The following is an 18,360-nucleotide window of genomic DNA, read 5'->3' on the forward strand; positions in this document are numbered from 1 at the left end:
TAGCTAAAAGTACAGTATCAGTAATAAACCTTGATGCTTTATTTGTGCAATGCCAACAACTGTTCCAAGACCTGTCATCTTAGTTCTTAATACTAGTCCATTGACTGTGAAAGTATAGTTGGCATAATGGGGTTTGTGTTCAGATACCAGATTACCTAGTCCTTATTTTTTCCAATTCCTAATATTCCCTTATCTGTGCATCCATTGATTACAATGCATCATGGCCAGGTATTCCTTTTCTCCAGTGTGTGTGTGTGTGTGTGTGTGTTTTTGCAATCCAAAATCTCATCATCTCCCCTGCTTCCCACTGCTTGAATTGATTCCTGGTCCAGATTCTCTTAGGAGCCCTGGGGCAGCAGACTAAGTGCCCTTCTAGTCCAGAGTCCTGTTCCCACAGTGACTAGGAGGTTCCATTTAGCTACTGGAGGCACCAGACTAAATGCTTTACAATGTCATAAGACAGTGGATATTAGCCATTGCCACGTCGTGTAACAGCAACTTCACAAGTTAAAGAAATATGTTCTTTTCTGTCATAAATCTCCTGAAAATCAGCTTCATTTGGTGATTGGGAGTTATTTTATTGAAGAGAGAAGAGAGAGGAATCTTCTACCCAGTGTACACAGTGTTATAAACCTCTGTAATGTTTCCCTGCAGATATATTTTATTATAGTTAAAGTCCCTTAAATGCATTAGCGTAGGGAAGATGTTAGGCCATGGTAGTTGACCTTTTCTGCACCTTTTTTCAGCTCTACAATCTTTCTTCTCAGAGATGAGACGACCAGAACAGCATGCCGTATGCTGACAGGAAAGAGGGCCAAGGAGCAGGGAAATGAGCTCATGACAGCATAGCAACTATAGACATGTGGGATTAGTGTTCCTTTCCAACCTCGTTTTCTCATATGGGTTTCCCTTCTCTTCAAAAGGTGGTAGGCGGGCAAAGGCAAAGATTGATGCATTTGACATAGAAAGCAGATTAGACTAGTCTGCGCAGCCCATCAATGCTGCCATCAACACCCAGCATCCTTAGGCGGCTGACAAGAACCCATCAGGGCCCATCTCAGATGCTTGCTGTAGATTCCTCCTTCAAAATTTCTGACCTTGGTGCTCCAACTGGGTCTAGCTGCGATTTTAATTTCCCATAAGGCCCACATTGGGAGAATGGTGGGGAATGGTGGCTAGATTTAGCTACCTAGCACAAGTTTGAGTACAGCCAGGCCACAGCCAGGTAAACCCATTGTCAGAGGACACTTTTCGCAGGAGTTGGCCCTGCCAGCTACTCTTAGCATTGAATGGAAAATGTAGTTATGTGTTGCTCTGATGTCAATGTTTCCCATTTGTTTCACCTTTCAATTAGTAGAGGAGGACCTCGTGCCAGAAGCAAAGAGAACAGCAAGGCTTGCAGCTGAACACCCCAGTGGTATACCACCCCTATAGTGGTGGAAATTCAGGGGTGCTGTATGTTGTGCTCCTTCAGTATGCACTGAAGGAATTTTAGAAAAGGCCCCAGTTGCAGGGAGGGAGGGAGGGAGGGAGGGAGGGAGGGAGAGAGAGAGAGAGAGAGAGAGAGAGAGAGAGAGAGAGAGAGAGACTTGTGATAAATTATATGCAGTCTACAGTGCCAAATAGGGTCACAGGAGATGTGAGCATAAAATGACAGTCTTCTAACTTCTGCATACTAAGCCCCGCTTTTATGTGTTGCCTGTCATCTGGTCACTGTTTTGCCTATTCCCCTCCTACATTAAACTTTAATTCTGTCACAATCCATCATACAGGATAAAAGCTGCAAGTGAGATGTATATACAGTACGCTCCTCTTGCACAGAAACCTGCTTGAAGCCTGCCAATGACAAAATAAATCTCAGCGCAGTTTCCCAGGACACTCCCAGGACACAAAATAACATCTTGTTTTTCATCTCACACCACACATGTGCGCGCACACACAGACAACATTTATAAAATAAAAATTGGTTACTACTTACTTATTTATAGGTCATCCTAAAATGTGTTTGTGATAGGTTCATGGCAGTCAAAAATAAAACCTTCATACATCATACAATTAACATGAAATTAATTGCTGCAAGATGAGTACTAGCTTTACTGAAGAGTTTAACAAATCAATGGAATATGATTTTTTATCATTCATTTATTTAAATTACATTTCCCCCTCTAACCCAAAGCAGCTAGGACAGCATGATAGGACTACCAGTGGCTATTAGCCATGGTCATTTCTTTCTTTTATAAGAAGTTTTGTTAATTTTCAATGTAGAAACACAATTACATAGAGTTTCCCTCCCATCCCAACTTACACTCCCCCCCCCTGCCCCCAGGACAGATCAGTCTATTAAGTTTGGCCAAATCCAGTTTGTGATTCCAGTGGATGCCATTTTTCAGGATTATCAATTGAATATTTTATAAGAGCATGCCAAATTTTAATAAGGTCAGTGGAATTGTCAATGGAATGTTTTATAAAAGGATGCCAAATTTTAATAAAGTCATCTGTCTCTTGTATTGTTCAATCCAATGAGATATAAGCAGAGGTTCCATTCCTTTCTGTGCTACTAGTATGCATGCCACCACCAGAAGAAAAGTGGTTAATTATTTGTAACAGACGTCCAGTTGCTCTTCTCTGAAAATGGTTAATAGTCCCAAACTTGGGATACATTCTACATGTTGGCCCCGTGATATGGCTTATGTCCATAAATACACTCTGCTAGAAGGGCTGTACATGGTCACATGCCCACTACATGTGGAATGTTGTACTTATCCTGTTGCAGCCTCTCCAGCACAGGGGTGGGAGTGTTTTGCTGATATAGCTACCCTGTTTACCCGAAAATAAGACATACCCATAAAATAAGCCATAGCATTTGCGCAATATAAGCCATACCCCAAAAGTAAGACATAGTGATAGGTGCAGTTCTGGAAGGCGCCAAGGAAGAGGCGAGGCTGGACGTGCAATAAAAAAAATAAGACACCCCCTGAAAATAAGCCATAGTGTGTCTTCTTGAGGAAAAATAAATAAAAGACAGTGTCTTATTTTCAGGAAAACATGGTATATCCTAATAATGTCAGATGCCATCGATGTAATTTAAATGTGTTCTCTCATATGCAAGTTGACACTGATTTAAAAGGTTTTGTAGCCCACAAATTATTCCAGTGCACCTCCTCAGTTTCTATACCTAGGTTAGATTCCTATATTTGTTTTATAGAATTACGTTGGCCAATTGTTAACTCATTAATTATTTTGTGAAGTGTAGATAGCTTTTTTATGTTCATTTGTGTCTAAAATTTAATTTTCAAATGATGCTAGCAGTTTTGTGGAATGTGCTTTAATTGTAATTTCTTTAAGAGGCTTCCGACCCAAAGGCTTTAGACTCTGGGTGTTGTCACAATACAGTGGTACCTCGGGTTAAGAACTTAATTCGTTCTGGAGGTCCGTTCTTAACCTGAAACTGTTCTTAACCTGAGGTACCACTTTAGCTAATGGGGCCTCGCGCCGTCGCCGTGCGATTTCTGTTCTCATCCTGAAGCAAAGTTCTTAACCCGAGGTATTATTTCTGGGTTAGCGGAGTCTGTAACCTGAAGCGTCTGTAATCCGACGTACCTCTGTACCTTGGAAAAGAAAGATACAGAATAGTGAAAATGGATCTGGTCCTGGGTAATACACAGATTGCAGCTCATTCAGGAAAAAAACAATGTGTAATATTGGACAAATCATGTTATGGCCTCTGTTTTCTTCCAGCTGGAAACTGTAAAATATAATTATGATCCCTTGTCATGGGCAAGTGCTCTCATTTGTGAGGATAAATGAAGAATTATTATATTATACAATACAGTACTATATTGAGTTAGAATAATTCCCCAGGCTGCTGATCTAGGTTGGATTTGGGAAATTGTGATGTTTTACTATGTACTTTACTTCCATTGTTTCTTCTGTTTTTGGAAGATGGCCAAAATCACCTTGAATACTTGTATAAATATACAAGTAGTTATCTGTTAATGCAACTCATCCAGAGCTCCTCCCAGTGGAGGCTTTGCCCCACCAACCTCAGTCTGCTCTCAGCCCAGCCCCTGTCTGCCTGGTACCTCAGTTTTCGAATGTCTCCATTGACGAACGTTTCGGTTTTCAAACGCTGTAAACCCAGAAGGAAATGCTTTGGTTTTTGAACATGCCTTGGAAGTCAAACGTGCCACGTGGCTTCCACTGAGTGCAAGATCCTGAGGCCTAGCTGTTGGCTATTGAGCTTTCAGTTTTTGAACGTTTCAGAACTCAAACAGTCTTCAGAAACAGATTCCGTTCGAAAACTGAGGTACCACTGTATTGTTATATGATGCGAATGTATGTGTGAGGTAGAACAAAGAGGGACAGTTTTAAAGCTGTGAGATGAAGTGTTAGTCCCTTTTAGAAAAAAAAGTAGAACAAGAAGATCTGCTGCATGGCAGAATATATTTATTTAAAATTCAGATGAAGTCTATAGATGGAATCCTGTTTATATTTAATCAAACCAAGTTGCACCCTTAGAGCTGTTTCTGTAGAGCTTTGCTCACAGCTGAATGAATCATTTGCAGTGTGTAATTTGTGGTGAATTTAGTTTCCTTTGTGGAAACGTCCGTCAGCAGAAAATTTACAGATGTGGTTCAAAAGCACTTAAAATATTTTACATGGCATTCTATTTCCACTGTAACATCATGTTACACCAGTTATCCCATGTTGCTGCTCTAAAGTAAAGCTTGGGAACTGTTGGCTGTTTCCTTAAATGTCCATTGTATGCAATTATCAATACATAACCTAGGCTTGGTATCTTAGAATTACGGGGCTGGAAAGGTCTCAGATTCCTTCAAATTCATTCTGCATGTTGTGGCAAGATCAGTCCCCCTTCAAGTTATATTGCAGAACACAGCGTTCCAGATAATGAAAATGAGTTAGATAAGCTACACATCGACAGCGAAATCATTGCTGCCTCAACTCCAGTTATGGTAATCAACTTTGGCTGTGAAACAAATTGCATTGGCAGAATCTCTGTTTTAGAAGAAAACTTCTTATGGACCACAGCAAACGTCCTTAATCTTTCGCACAGTAATGTTCCAGAGAATACCCCAATATCTTAAGGTTCAGGCATTCTTTTTTTCAATTATTGATTGTAAAAGAGGGTTCTGATGATAGATTAATATGCCAATTTTTGGATGGCTACATATAGTTTGTGTTAATGTGTTTTCTTCTTCTGAATTTTCATTATAATTATCTGTAGTGCCTTTAAAATTCAGTTTGTTCACATGTTTCTGTGATGCCTGTAAGCACATCATGTGCTTTCATGGACCCGCTCTTGCCACACACACCCAACTTAAACTGGGCATGAAAGAAGCCTGACTTAGCCAATAAAATGTGTCCTGCCCCCCCCCACTCATCACTGCAGAGAGAGAGAGAGAGAGAGAGAGAGAGAGAGAGAGAGAGAGAGAGCGCTAGGGACGTATGCATGTAGGGCCCCCAACTGTTTTTGTGGTTTGTATTGTTGTTATTGTTAATATTAAGTTAAATTTGTATACCACCCTGAAGATCACAGGGCAGTTCATAAGATAAAAATACAAATTAAAAACATAAAATACATAATAAAAGAGCAGCAAAAGTAAAATGAACCAGTAGCGCCCCTTCCACAGGCCATAGAATGTTAATCAGCCAAGTGCCTGTTTGAAGAGAAATGATTTGGCCTGGCTGTTAAAGATATGTAATGAATATATTTTCAAAATACAACGGTACCTCGGAAGTCAAAAAGAATCCGTTCCGGAAGTCTGTTCGACTTCCAAAACTTTCGGAAACCAAGGTGCGGCTTCTGATTGGCTGCGGAAGCCGCGGAACACTCACTTCTGGGTTTGTGGCATTCGGGAGCCAAAACATTCGCCTCACAAGGCGTTTGGGATCCAAGGTACGACTGCACTATGATGACGATGAAGGCCCCAGGCGAGTCTCCATGGGGAGAGCATTCCACAAATGGGAAACCACTGCAGAAAAGGTCCGCTCCCATGTTGCCACCCTCCAGCCATTTCAGGATCGCAGTGTCCGGGTCGATTCATATGGGGAGAGCGAGGTATTTAAGTCTTGAGCCATTTAAGGCTTTATAGGTAAAAAATGTTACATTGAATTGGGCCCGGAAACAAATTGGCAGCCTGTGCAGTTGTGCCAGGATCAGTGTAATGTGCTCAAACTGTCTTTGTCCCAGTGAGCAACCTGGCCTCGGAATTCTGCACCAGCTGGAGTTTCCAAACCGTATTCAGAGGCAGCCCTACATATAAGGCATTGCAGGAATCTAACCTAGAGGATACCAGAGCAATATACTCATGGGCCCAAAACAGTTGGTGACCACTGTGCTACTGTGTACAAATGTCCCATGCTTCCTTTGTTCTATACGTCATCTGAAGCTGGAAGTCACATATCTTCCTCATGGGCATGACAGCTAAACTCCAGATTTGGTACCTCGAGTGCCACTATGAACAGTTCAGGAAAAGTGGTCTGTAAGAAGGGAGGGAAGCCATAGTCTATAGAGCAATGAATTATCTCCTCTCTGTCATCCCCTTCCAGATAAACTGTTCTACAGTGATATTGTGGTAAGAAATTATTTATTTCTTTGGTAGCAAATGATTTTGAGCTATGTAATTCTAGATACACTGCTTTTTGTTTGTTCATTGTGGTATAGCGGATGTATCTATTTTCATGATTATAAAAATTATTTATGAGTAGATATTAAAATACAATTATAATAGCTTATGATACTTCCAGAAAGGCAAATTGCTCATCAAGATAGACCAGTTTACTGGTCGTGTAATAGTACCCTAACATGTCAAGTGTTGAAATACTTCTCAGGGAATTGAAACTAATTGAGAAATGGTTTAGTGAGCTTTAGTCTAGGCTGCTACTCCACATTATTGCAATTCAGTAATTAGACATTATTTACTTCAAATTATTTCATTTACTGCCTAGTGTTCATAAAGTATGTTATTTGTACACTATTTTGAGAGGTCAGATGTTTTGAGCTTTTAATTTTACACAGAAAACATACTGAGGAAATATTCTAAGGGACAATGTGATATGGGTGATGAATTATGATATGCAAGCTGCTACTTGATATATTCCTTTCGAGGGGATTTTCTGGCAACATGTCTAGGTAAAGGGACCCCTGACCATTAGGTCCAGTCATGACCGACTCTGGGGTTGCGGCGCTCATCTCACGTTATTGGCAGAGAGAGCCGGCGTACAGCTTCCAGGTCATGTGACCAGCATGACAAAGCCGCTTCTGGGAAACCAGAGCAGCACATGGAAATGCCGTTTACCTTCCTGCTGTAGCAGTTCCTATTTATCTACTTGCATTTTGACGTGCTTTCGAACAGCTAGGTTGGCAGGAGCTGGGACCAAGCAACGGGAGCTCACTCCGTCACAGGGATTCAAACCACCGACTTTCTGATCAGCAAGCCCTAGGCTCAGTGTTTTAACCCACAGCGCCACCTGGGTCCTTATTTATATATTTATACAAGAAGGTGGGTTCAAGGTGATTTTGGCCATCTTCCAAAAACAGAAGAAACAATGGAAGTAAAGTGCATAGTAAAACATCACAATTTCCCAAATCCAACCTAGATCAGCAGCCTGGGGAGAAGCTGGGACCAAGCAACGGGAGCTCACTCCGTCATGGGGATTCGAACCGCTGTCCTTCAGATCGGCAAGCCCTAGGCTCTGTGATTTAACCCACAGTTCCACCCGTGTCCCAGGCAACATGTCTGCTCTCCTACAAAACATAACTTTCTAAATATGCGTAATGCTTCAAAACAATACAAACAGTGGCAGAGCTTCATGCTCCGGCACCGGGGGGGCGGGGCGCGCAACCCGGGGGCATGGCGCGCCTCCCGGAGGGGCGGGTGCCGGCGATGGCGCTAGTCCAGACTAGCATAAATGCGTCAGGAAACGCTCTTGCAGACAATTCTGATTCTTGGTAACTCTGGTATCCTGGTAACTGAGGTTATCAGCGACCAGTTTAGCTCTCACTGGACAAACTACAAGCTGGAGGCCATAGGTCGCAGCTTGGAGTTTGGAGAAAGCTAAATTGCAAGCCCAGGTTCAGACAGCAGCAGAACAACCAGGGTGGTGCAAAGCAGCTACAATCTCCCATCAGAACCCTCGTGGTTACACATTCATGCTAAGCCATGCTTTGACTTAGCACAATGTGCGAGCCAGACCATTGGCTCCAAAAAGCTGCTTAACTGTCACTAAGATGGAAATTTGCTGCAGCTAGGCAAGAGGCTGAATGGAGGAAGTGTGGCTTGAATGCAGTTAGCAGGCAGCCTGTGTTATGTCTGGGAATAAAATATAGGGCTCTTTAATTTTCTGAAAGCACTTCTAGGTATTCCAAAATTTTATTTTCATCCGTAGCTGTCGTTTTTGTGGCTTTAATGGGAATGCACAAGTGTGAAGTTGCTCTTTACAATCGTTTTTTGTGAATAAATACCTGTGTGATCTAAATTTTGTAGGAATGCTTGCATCATCTACACAGATACAAACTGAGCCTGATCTGTAAATCTGTTTCCGATTTCAATGGCTCTCTTAACCATTGTATGTTAAGAATGAACTATGGGAGTGGTATTGCAGGAAATGAGGTAGTTGATTCTTTAAACAAGTTTACAAAGAAACAAATTGTGAAAATCTCTGTTCATGTTGCCCTTCAAAGAGTAGAGAGGAGAATAGATAATGCCCTTTAGCTTACAAGTTGTGTTCACCGTTTTACATTGAAAGAGTGTATTTGTTACATTTGTGAAGACAATAGGCTCCATAAACAAAAAACTGCACAACTTAAAACTGGCTCAAAGCTGTGGGACAAAAAGTAAGCTTATAGGAGAAAAGATATTAGGATAGTCTATCTATTTATTTTTATTTTGAATTACATTAAGAGATTAGTAAGTCAAAAACATAAGAAATTAGTGTATTACAGGATTTCTGCTGCCAAAACACGCTATGCAAATAATTGCAAGTTTTAGAATTAATTATCCTTTAAATATTACTTACATAAAATGTGGGATTTGGCCATAATGGCAAAACTAACCATTTATATAGGGACAAAAGAGTGCAGACTAGACAGTAGAGAAATAACTTCATAATATACTAGAATCTTTTCATCGAATAGTATAAAATAATTTACTAAATCCAAACACAGTTTGTTTTTAATTGTTTTGCATGGATTGAGAGATTAGTAAATGAGCTCCTGGCTCCTAGGGAACATGATTTTTCTTTGACGCCAAAGTGGTTGACCTGGAGAAACAGAGAGATTAGTGCATGCTGCCTTTGGGGATACTGCATTTTGGTGTGTCCCACTTCCAGGATGATAGCTTCCCTCATATGGAGAATGAGTGTCTTGGGGAAGAAGGTCATCACTCTGAGAGAAGGAGGAAGTGATTCTTAAGAAGGGACTCATTCCTTGTGTGATGGGTAGTTGTCCTCTCATGCCAAGGATACTCCTCCAGAAGGTTGAGAAAAGCTGGTAGTGAGCAATTATGTCTTTAGGGACACAGGAAGCTGGGTATGTGATGGGTTTGCAGACCACAGGATTTGCCTGCTTGATGAGAAAGTTGTGGGTGTCACCTCTCAGCTAGATAGCCAGGTTGGGGAAAAGACATCGGTTATGGTGCAAGCTGGCACCAATGACACTGGGTAATGTAGTTGTGATATTCTGGAAGCAAAATATAGGCTTCTGGGTTGTATATTTAAAGATGGCTTTCTCAGGGATGCTGCTGGTTCCACATGCAGTGCCAACTAGAATGGCACAGCTGTGTAGTCTCACTGAGTGGATGAGACAATGATGCCAGTTAGTGGGGGTTGGATTTGGTAGGCACTGGCAGGGCCGTCTTAAGCGCCCCTGGCGCCGTGGTGCGCCGGATCCTTCTGGCGCCCTCCCGCCCCGTTTCCCAGTGCGGCTGCCACAGGAGCTGCTGCACAGCGGGCGGGCAGGCAGGCAAGCACAGCGCGGGTGCCGTGGGTGCAGCTGCGTGGTGGACCGGCCGGCCAGCGGGTGGACGCAGCGCACGTCGCCCTCCTGGTGGGCCGGCGCCATGGTGCCCTGCGCAACCCAGCCTGCACGTAGGGCCGGCCCTGGGCACTGGGAAACATTTGGAGATAAGCTGGGCCTGCACAAAAGGAATAGGTTGAGATGACTATAAGAGGAGCATGCTTTCTCTGCAATAGGGACTACTGGAGATGTCTCTCCCTGCCTTTCCGTGAGAGCCATTTACAATCAGCATTCTTGTTACCTTCTGAGGGTTGCTCCCATTCATTGGAAGAGAACATTCCCTTGTCTTTTAGAATGGTGATTAGGAAATCCTGAATGTTAAACCTCCTGAGGTCTTATTATCCAGTCATTTTCACGCATGCATGTAGAGTTCAGTGAAAATGGGAATGTGCAAATGATGCAGAAATTGGACCCATGGAGTTTCATGCTTCTAACATGGAGCTCTTCTATCTAAAGCATGATTGGCTTTTGATTCTTTCAACTAGAAAACTCTGCTTTGAAATCAGTGGGATTCAAGAGGCTGCCAGAATAATTGAAGCTTTGGATGTTTTGCCTATTATCTCTCTTTTTTTAACATTTCAGCTGGTAAAAAGACAATGCAAAATGATTTCTAAAGTTTGGCATTATATATAGAAGATGTTTCCATATTTCAGGTATTAATCGCACTAGCGTTTGAAAATTGCATTTGATTTCATTTTGATTATTCATTGACCATACCCAAGTACCTGCTTCACAGCAGTAAATCAAATATCAGTCACAAGCCTATTAAACCCTTTATCTTAGGGCTTCAACTGATGAATTGCCTGACTTTTAACTAGTTAAATGCAAATACCTGCACTGTGAAGTCACAGAAATGTTGAGGATACTAAAGGGCAAGTTCAGTTATTTTTCCAATTTGGGATCATATAAAAGCCACTAATTGCCATTAGAAAGCAAACTTTAATATTTCTGTGTCCTTCACAGTATATCGATAAAGCCCTAACAGCTGGGTACCATCTCCTATAGGATTTCACTCAGGTTTTAATATGTTGTAAGAAATGCCTTTCTGTCCTTTTCCCACCAACGTCTATAGTGCATTTGGTAGGGATTTGGTGACTGAGCCCTGGTTGGTGATCTTCCAATGAGAAATATATTTTTATTCATGCAGTCTGTGTACATAGTTACTTTATATATGTTGGATGCTACAAATGTTCCTATAATAAATTTCACTTTCTTTTAAAGACACGAGTTGCGAATTATTTGTCCTTTTACTGTCTACATTTTGGGTATTCCAAGCTTCACAAATAAGAACCACAGACTGAATATGTCAAACAATTCAACTTTTGGGTGTTTGATTTGGGTTATAGCATTGTATAATTGTGATTATTTCTAACCCCTGGGCATACATATCCCCTGGTATAGGGGTGGAGGTGTAAGAAACAGAAATGAGACATGTTCCCCCACTGATGGACCACAATTCTAACCCAGAACCCTTTTGGTTTATGAGTCTTTACCAAACTAATCAGTGATCCAGTTCAGTGATTTGGGATGAGCTTGGGAACACAGTGTTCTCGATACTGAGTGATCTTCCATACTTATTGCCACTTTATTCTGGTCATGTTTTGAGTATTAGCTATGATATCATGCCTACCCAACCTTTTAGTTGTACTGTGATTTTTTTAAAAAAGGTGGTGTGTTTTTTCAACTTTCTTTGCAGAGACTCTTCTAGATGACTTCCTTCTCACATATACAGTCTTCATGACAACAGATGATTTGTGTCAAGCTCTGCTAAGGCAATATCCTTCACTGGTGCATTAATTTAATATTCCCTAACCCACTTTACATTAGCTTTTAAATATGAGTCATGGAGGAGGACCAAATGAACCTTCTTCATTTCTTAAATCTGAGATTTAATGTTTCCTTGGTTTGTGGGTTCCTTAACTTGGTATACTTATTGCGCTAAAAACCATCAAGGGAAGGAAGAAATTATAGATGTTTCTTGCAGAAAACGAAAAGTATTGCACTTGGTGTCTCAGTGGACTTCACTTTACAAAGACTGGTTACATGAAGACGAGCATCTAAAGCAATTTCTGAAGGTATGTCCACACAGCTGCATTTCAGCACTATATGATAATGTCATTGATATATGCTTGTAAATTGAGAAACAGATGGGAAGTGAACTTGTTAAATGCAAAGACAACTTTACAAATACATACTAATAATCTAAGGGCATTGTTCTCTCTCTGAGCATGGTTGGTGGACCTTTTCCATGTGTGGCATGGCATGCATTGTGGGATTTATGATGCATCTTTACCCACAGCAGGTGAATTTGCCTAGTCAGTCCCCCACTTCTGTCTGCCTACCCCATGTTGCCTTGCTGCATAATGGAGAAGCCTGGAAAGATAAATCTACCAAGGCACTGGGGTAAAGCTGTACAATACTGAAGTGTGCACTTCACTTGATTGCTACCACCTCAAACTATGGACTTGATTTGTGGCCAATTTGCCACTAAGGTTCATCACTACTTTTCTAAGATCATAATCATCACTCTGCCTCATGACTACCATTTGACTCTAGCACAATTCTCTCTGTTGGAGAGTTGATATTAAAGGGAATCTATCATGACTAAGATCTGCAGCTTATTTGATCCGAATGCATGAGGTGGTCTATTTTTGTGATCTTTTATAAGTTTTGTAAGTGTGTCAAGCATTATTGACGCATTAGTGGCATTTATGACAAGTGTACCACCATTCAAATAAAACGGATCATCCCATTGTTGGGGTGACATGATTAAAGGAGTTAAGACAAGGCTACGTGGGGGAAGACTCTTTCTTTTGAAAAAGAACCACCTGTATGCCCATTGTAGTAAGGGAGAGTGTGAGAGAGTGACCAAGACTCCTGCTGAGCTGGAGCTGCCCAGAACTTTATGCTAAAACAAGCCCAGAACCTCAAACCTAACATTGAAAAGGACTGTAGGTCATCTGCTTTGCACACAGAAGATCCCAGGTTCAGAGCTGGGTGAGAATCCTGGAGAAGCACTGCAAATCTATGTACACAATACCAGCTCGGATGGTTCAATAGCCTGACTCAGTACAAGGCAGCTTCCTATGTTTCTATTGTTGTTTTCTTTTCTTTTATTAAAGGCTTATAAATATAAAGAGATAAGATCCTGAGATTTGAAATTCATTACTACATTCAAGACAGTATAAGTACAGTCTACTATTTGTTAGTATTGCTGTTGTACTTTCGATGGTTGGGCGGCAGAGGTGTGATGAATCTAGTATGACGCCGAGGCGAGAGATGCTTAGAAGCTTGTGGCAGGCTTTAAGTAACATCCTGAAATGTCACTTTAGAATGTTTGCACTGACTAATGAGAGTTGACACTTTTAACACCGTTACTTAGGAAGGGTACGGAGACTGCCTCTTAAGGCATCAGCTATCGTCAACTGGTGGATGTGTTTTAAACAAATTATGCGCTGAGAGATTTTAGCTTGAAAGCATTTGTGCAGTTTTGCTTTAACAAGCTAACAACTGATTTCCTGAAAGGGGTGGTACGATGTTTTGTACTTTAGCCATCAGATCAATTTGATTGATTGATTCTCTCTGTGTTTCCCACCCCCCTCTCTCTCAACCACTCCTTGCTTTCAAGACAATATACAGGAATGTGTTAGACGATGTCTACGAATATCCTGTGCTTGAGAAAGACCTGAAAGAATTTCAAAAATTGCTGGGAATGCATCGCCGTCAGTAAGTTGTTGCTTTGCTTTTTAAGACCTTTTGCAGAGTTATAATTAGTTTTCAGTTGACAATTTATGCTTTTGTTACTTGAATGAAGTGAGGCCAGAAGCAGCGTACGTGTCATTCCATGCGTTTAATATTTGTTCAGGCAAGCTCTGCCTTTCTACAACTACAAAGGAATAATTTGATACGACATGTTTGACACATACAGCGTTAGCAGAAATAGAGTAATTCTGATTCCGTCACACTAATTCATCGTTCTACTATGACTTGTATTGTAAACAGAAGATTTGTAGCTAGGTGTTACATTAACATGTCTTTCATATTTGCAGTAGGGATGGAATTGTATTTAAGAATTTAGACAACAGAACTCATTGCACACCCACTCACTGTGCTCTTTGGCTAACTGCTGTCCCAAACTCAGGCACAGCCAGCAGTGGACCAGAGTGAAGATTTTTCTGCTCTGGTCTGCCACCGAAGCACTGAATGCTGATCCATTTGGCTTTTAGGTGTGCAATGTTAAGATCTGCAGTTTTGTAAGAAAATTTCCATAGGAAAATAAGCACTTTAATCTTGTAAAATTATTTCTTGTCATATGGAACAAGGTGCTAGTTAATGACAAGCACTTTTGCATTACATACAGTTGAGGTCAACTGTAGCATCATGCCTTCTCAATAAACTGCAAGATCATATCTGCACAGGTCCTATTGAATTCAGTAGGACTTATTTCCAGGTAATGCTACACTTGTTCCTTGGGCATGGCTTTTAATGCCCTCTTCTCTTTGCTCTTGTTAACGGCAAAGATCTGGATAATATCAACAGTTAGTTTTTGAATAGAGAGACTAATGTATTGTCTTTTTGTTTCAGCACTGTAGATGAATATTCACCTCACAGAAAGGTAATGCATGTAATTGGTTACTAGTGTATACATTTCTTTCTTTTAACTGTCTAGTTCTTTCAATCAATAATGGCAAATGGCCATTAAATACGCTCTCCTGTACAGGTAGCATTGCTAAAAGCATTTGTTCTTGACAGTTCACCTCTGCTTCTAGCCATGCAAGCTAAGCTAAGGTCGCTCTGGCATTATTAGTGTTTAACTAGTCTGTTCTGAGATGCCAGAATTCAGCAAAAGCCAGTCAGCATGTCCTTGCCTGCTTCAAGTTAGACAGCTCTGAAACGGAGCAGATTTCAGCAAGCAAATCTGAAAGAGATACTGATTGCAAATGTCAGGGGGCTCTGTTGGAATAGAGGCTGTTTGTTGTGTAGCGTGTGTCGGAGACAGAGAGAGAGATGAAAATGTTACCCAAAAATTTAGGCCAGACTGTGTTGCTGTGGAAATGTGATGTTGTGGTCAAGAAATTCACTATATTAAAGCTTAGGGGTATAATACTCTTCAAAATATGACAGTGGAAGCATAGAAAGCAGAAAATAAGATGGTGCTGAAATTTATTAAAAAACCTTCTTGCAGTTATTCTCAGTATTCTTTCAAATTTGTACTACTTCCTCTTGTCCAGAATGACAGCTCCCAGTTTATTTAGCCCAAACAGGGTGGGTGGGTTTCCTGTTCCTTTTCCTTTCTTTTTTTTAAACCGCCCAAACATTTGCGGTCAGATTTATTTTCAGTGTTTCAATAATTGCATTTCGTTCATTGTTCTTTTCTTCCACCTCCCTCCCTCATAGCATAAAGCCATTTTACATCAGTTCAGTCTCAAGGAGAACTGGCTCCAGAACAGAGGGACTGTGAATGAAACAGAGGAAGGTAAGCATAATGGATGAGGAGCAAAGGAAACAAGGAGGATGTCATTTTACTATATTTCTGCATATATGTTGGAAATAAAGAACCTTTTTCAGTGACAAAAGTAAAACCACTCAAAAGAAGAAGAGTTTTTATTTGATATCCCGCTTTATCACTACCCAAAGGAGTCTCAAAGCAGCTAACATTCTCCTTTCCCTTCCTCCCCCACAACAAACACTCTATGAGGTGAGTGGGGTTGAGAGACTTCAAAGAAGTGTGACTAGCCCAAGGTTACCCAGTAGCTGCATGTGGAGGAGCAGAGACACGAACCCGGTTCACCAGATTACAAGTCTACCACTCTTAACCACCACACTACACTGGCTGGCTGTTCTCATAGAGCTATGAGTTGAGAAGCATCCAATGCAGTGAAAATAGTGTTTAGTCTTTTGTCAAATATGGCTCTCTTCCTATGAAAATGTAAAGTGTCAACTGCTACATTAAATTTTCTCCCAGCATCTATGATAAGGATTTTAAAAAATCACATGATGGAGGTGCAAATATATAATAGTTTGAAAAATAAATTGGATATTGGGATCATTTCATGTATCTAGATTTCAGCCTTTCAGGTGAAATGCCTTAAGAGTTTAGTATTAACTCAGGTAAAGATGAAACCTGAGTTGCCACATTATATGTTTGGCCTTTAACATGATTGCTTGGGTAGCCTGTGGCCCTCCTAATGTCCCATCATTCCTGACCATTAACGATGTTGACTGGGGCTGATAGGACAACCCTCATCAGCATGGGTGTCTGCAGGAATTGACTGAGTGGTTACACAGCCTGGGTAGCTAAACCTGACCTCTGAAAAAGTTGGTAGGCCTGCTCTCCATTTAGTGGTGGATTTGGCGCCCAGATAACTGCTTTTGGCTTATTGCTAAAAACCTCAGTTCTTCGTCTGGCTAATTTCATCTTCCCCCCCAACCCTTAATCAGTTGCACTGCTGCTACAATAAACTTCATACCCATCCCTTTGCACTTCATACCTCCCTGGGTAGCTTAACAATATTAGACTACACGTAGCATATATATCCATCCCACTCCTGTCAGCAAAATGAGTATAACAACACTTTTCAGGTAACCCACACACACTCATCTATGGTCCTGCCTACTGTAGTTTGGTAATGATTGGTGGTATCTACATTGGCATCAACAGCATTTTTTAAAACTGTTTTTGACCTGAGTTAGAAAGATCAGGAGCCTTAGTTTTTGCTACTATCTTTTGTTTTTGATTTGATGCACTGCTCCCCAGTCACAGCTACACTAAGATTCTGGATATCTGAATGGTTTTCTATAGTGTACCAATCACAATCTCCACCAACTTAATACCGACTTAAGTTGCTTAAAAACAAACCAAGATAAATAATTGGTATTCACTCTAGCTTCCTCTTTGTCTAATAATGGGCCAGATCTGCTTCCCTAAATGCCAGTCATTGCTATGAATTCATTCATTGGCTAGAGTACTTTTTTCTAGCCCCCCCCCAACCCTCCCCCAAGCTGATTTATAAAAAATAAAATGACCCCGTTAAGGGGAGAATGGGTATTGTAATAGCTAATGGGCAATGTTTCCCCAGCATTGCTATCCTCTGAAAAACAGTGTCCTTTGCATGAAGAACTAAATATTGTGCTGGTCAGGTTTATTGCCAGTAAGAAAGAAAGAAAGAAAAAGAAAAAAGTACAGGACCCCTGGGACAGTTAAGTCCAATCAAAGGTGACTGGGGTATGGCGCTCATCTCGCTTCAGGCCAAGAGAGCCAGCATTTGTCCACAGACAGCTTTCTGGGTCATGTTGCCAGCATCACTAAACTGCTTCTGGCGAAACAGAATGCTGTGGTGGAAACCAGTGACGGAAACCAGAACGGTGGCTCTGTGAAACCAATGAGCCTCTTGGGCTTGCTGATCGGAAGGTCTGCGGTTTGAATCTGTGCAACAGGGTGAGCACCTGTTACTCTGTCCCAGCTCCTGCCGACCTAGCAGTTTGAAAGCACGCCAGTGCAAGTACGGTAGATAAATAGGTACTGCTGCGGTGGGAAGGTAAATGGAATTTCCATGCACTTTGGCTCATGTCATGGTGTCCCGTTGCACCAGAAGTGGTTTAGTCGTGCTGGCCACATGATCCGGAAAGCTGTAGACAAACACCGGCTCCCTCAGCCTGAAAAGCGAGATGAACACAGCACCCCATAGTTGTATTTGACTGGACTTTACCATCCAGGGGTCACCTTTATTGCCAGTATAGGATTTTACACACATGCAAATTGTGACTTGGTTTTGGTCTGGAAGCAGTGTTGGGTTTTTTTGTCCTTGCATTTTTCTAGGAAGAGGAATTGTGCCTGTAGGTCCATGTAGCAGCAGCTGTGGCTGCAGCTGTCGAGGAATGGCTGTCAAACCAGATGTTAACCAAAGCATCCCAGCAATTTGGAGATGTTGCACCCTTCAGTGAAATCTGCTTCTGTCTGTTGATTGATTGATTTTCTCTCTTTTCACAGTTTTTTGTCGTGTGTATATAACAGAACATTCTTATGTCAGCGTAAAAACTAAAGTATCCACTTCAGCTCAAGAGATCTTGAAAATTGTAGCTGAAAAGCTCCAGCATTCGCAGGAAGACTTGGCTCTGGTGGCTCTTTCATTCTCTGGGGGTAAATTATTTTCAGCTATCAGTAGACCCAGTTTTATTCTCCTTCATTTTCTGTATCTTATCTATAAAGAGAGGGATGGCACTTTCTAGTGCAAGGATAGGGCTGTTCCCCTATGGGTCCACAGCTGGATGACCATAGTTACAATAAGAAGCTACTTAGCAGAGAGGAGTTTCCATGGCAACTG

General features: G+C 41.4%; 1 protein-coding gene across 4 annotated transcripts in view; it reads left to right on the top strand.

The window, feature by feature from the left end:
- The window catches only part of RAPGEF5 (Rap guanine nucleotide exchange factor 5), a 126,915-nt gene that overhangs the window by 89,027 nt on the left and 19,528 nt on the right, over positions 1-18,360 (top strand). For 3 of the 4 annotated variants that reach the window (XM_035128733.2, XM_060280727.1, XM_060280726.1), the window contains exons 12-17: positions 11,733-11,811; positions 11,967-12,111; positions 13,665-13,762; positions 14,621-14,651; positions 15,434-15,512; positions 18,027-18,176. In XM_035128733.2, coding sequence (XP_034984624.1) covers positions 11,733-11,811; positions 11,967-12,111; positions 13,665-13,762; positions 14,621-14,651; positions 15,434-15,512; positions 18,027-18,176 — 582 coding nt within the window. The remainder of the gene's footprint in view (positions 1-11,732; positions 11,812-11,966; positions 12,112-13,664; positions 13,763-14,620; positions 14,652-15,433; positions 15,513-18,026; positions 18,177-18,360) is intronic. The other variant, XM_035128734.2, reaches the window with a different exon arrangement.

This window comes from Zootoca vivipara, chromosome 12, assembly GCF_963506605.1.
Source record: "Zootoca vivipara chromosome 12, rZooViv1.1, whole genome shotgun sequence".
Lineage (NCBI taxonomy): Eukaryota > Metazoa > Chordata > Lepidosauria > Squamata > Lacertidae > Zootoca > Zootoca vivipara.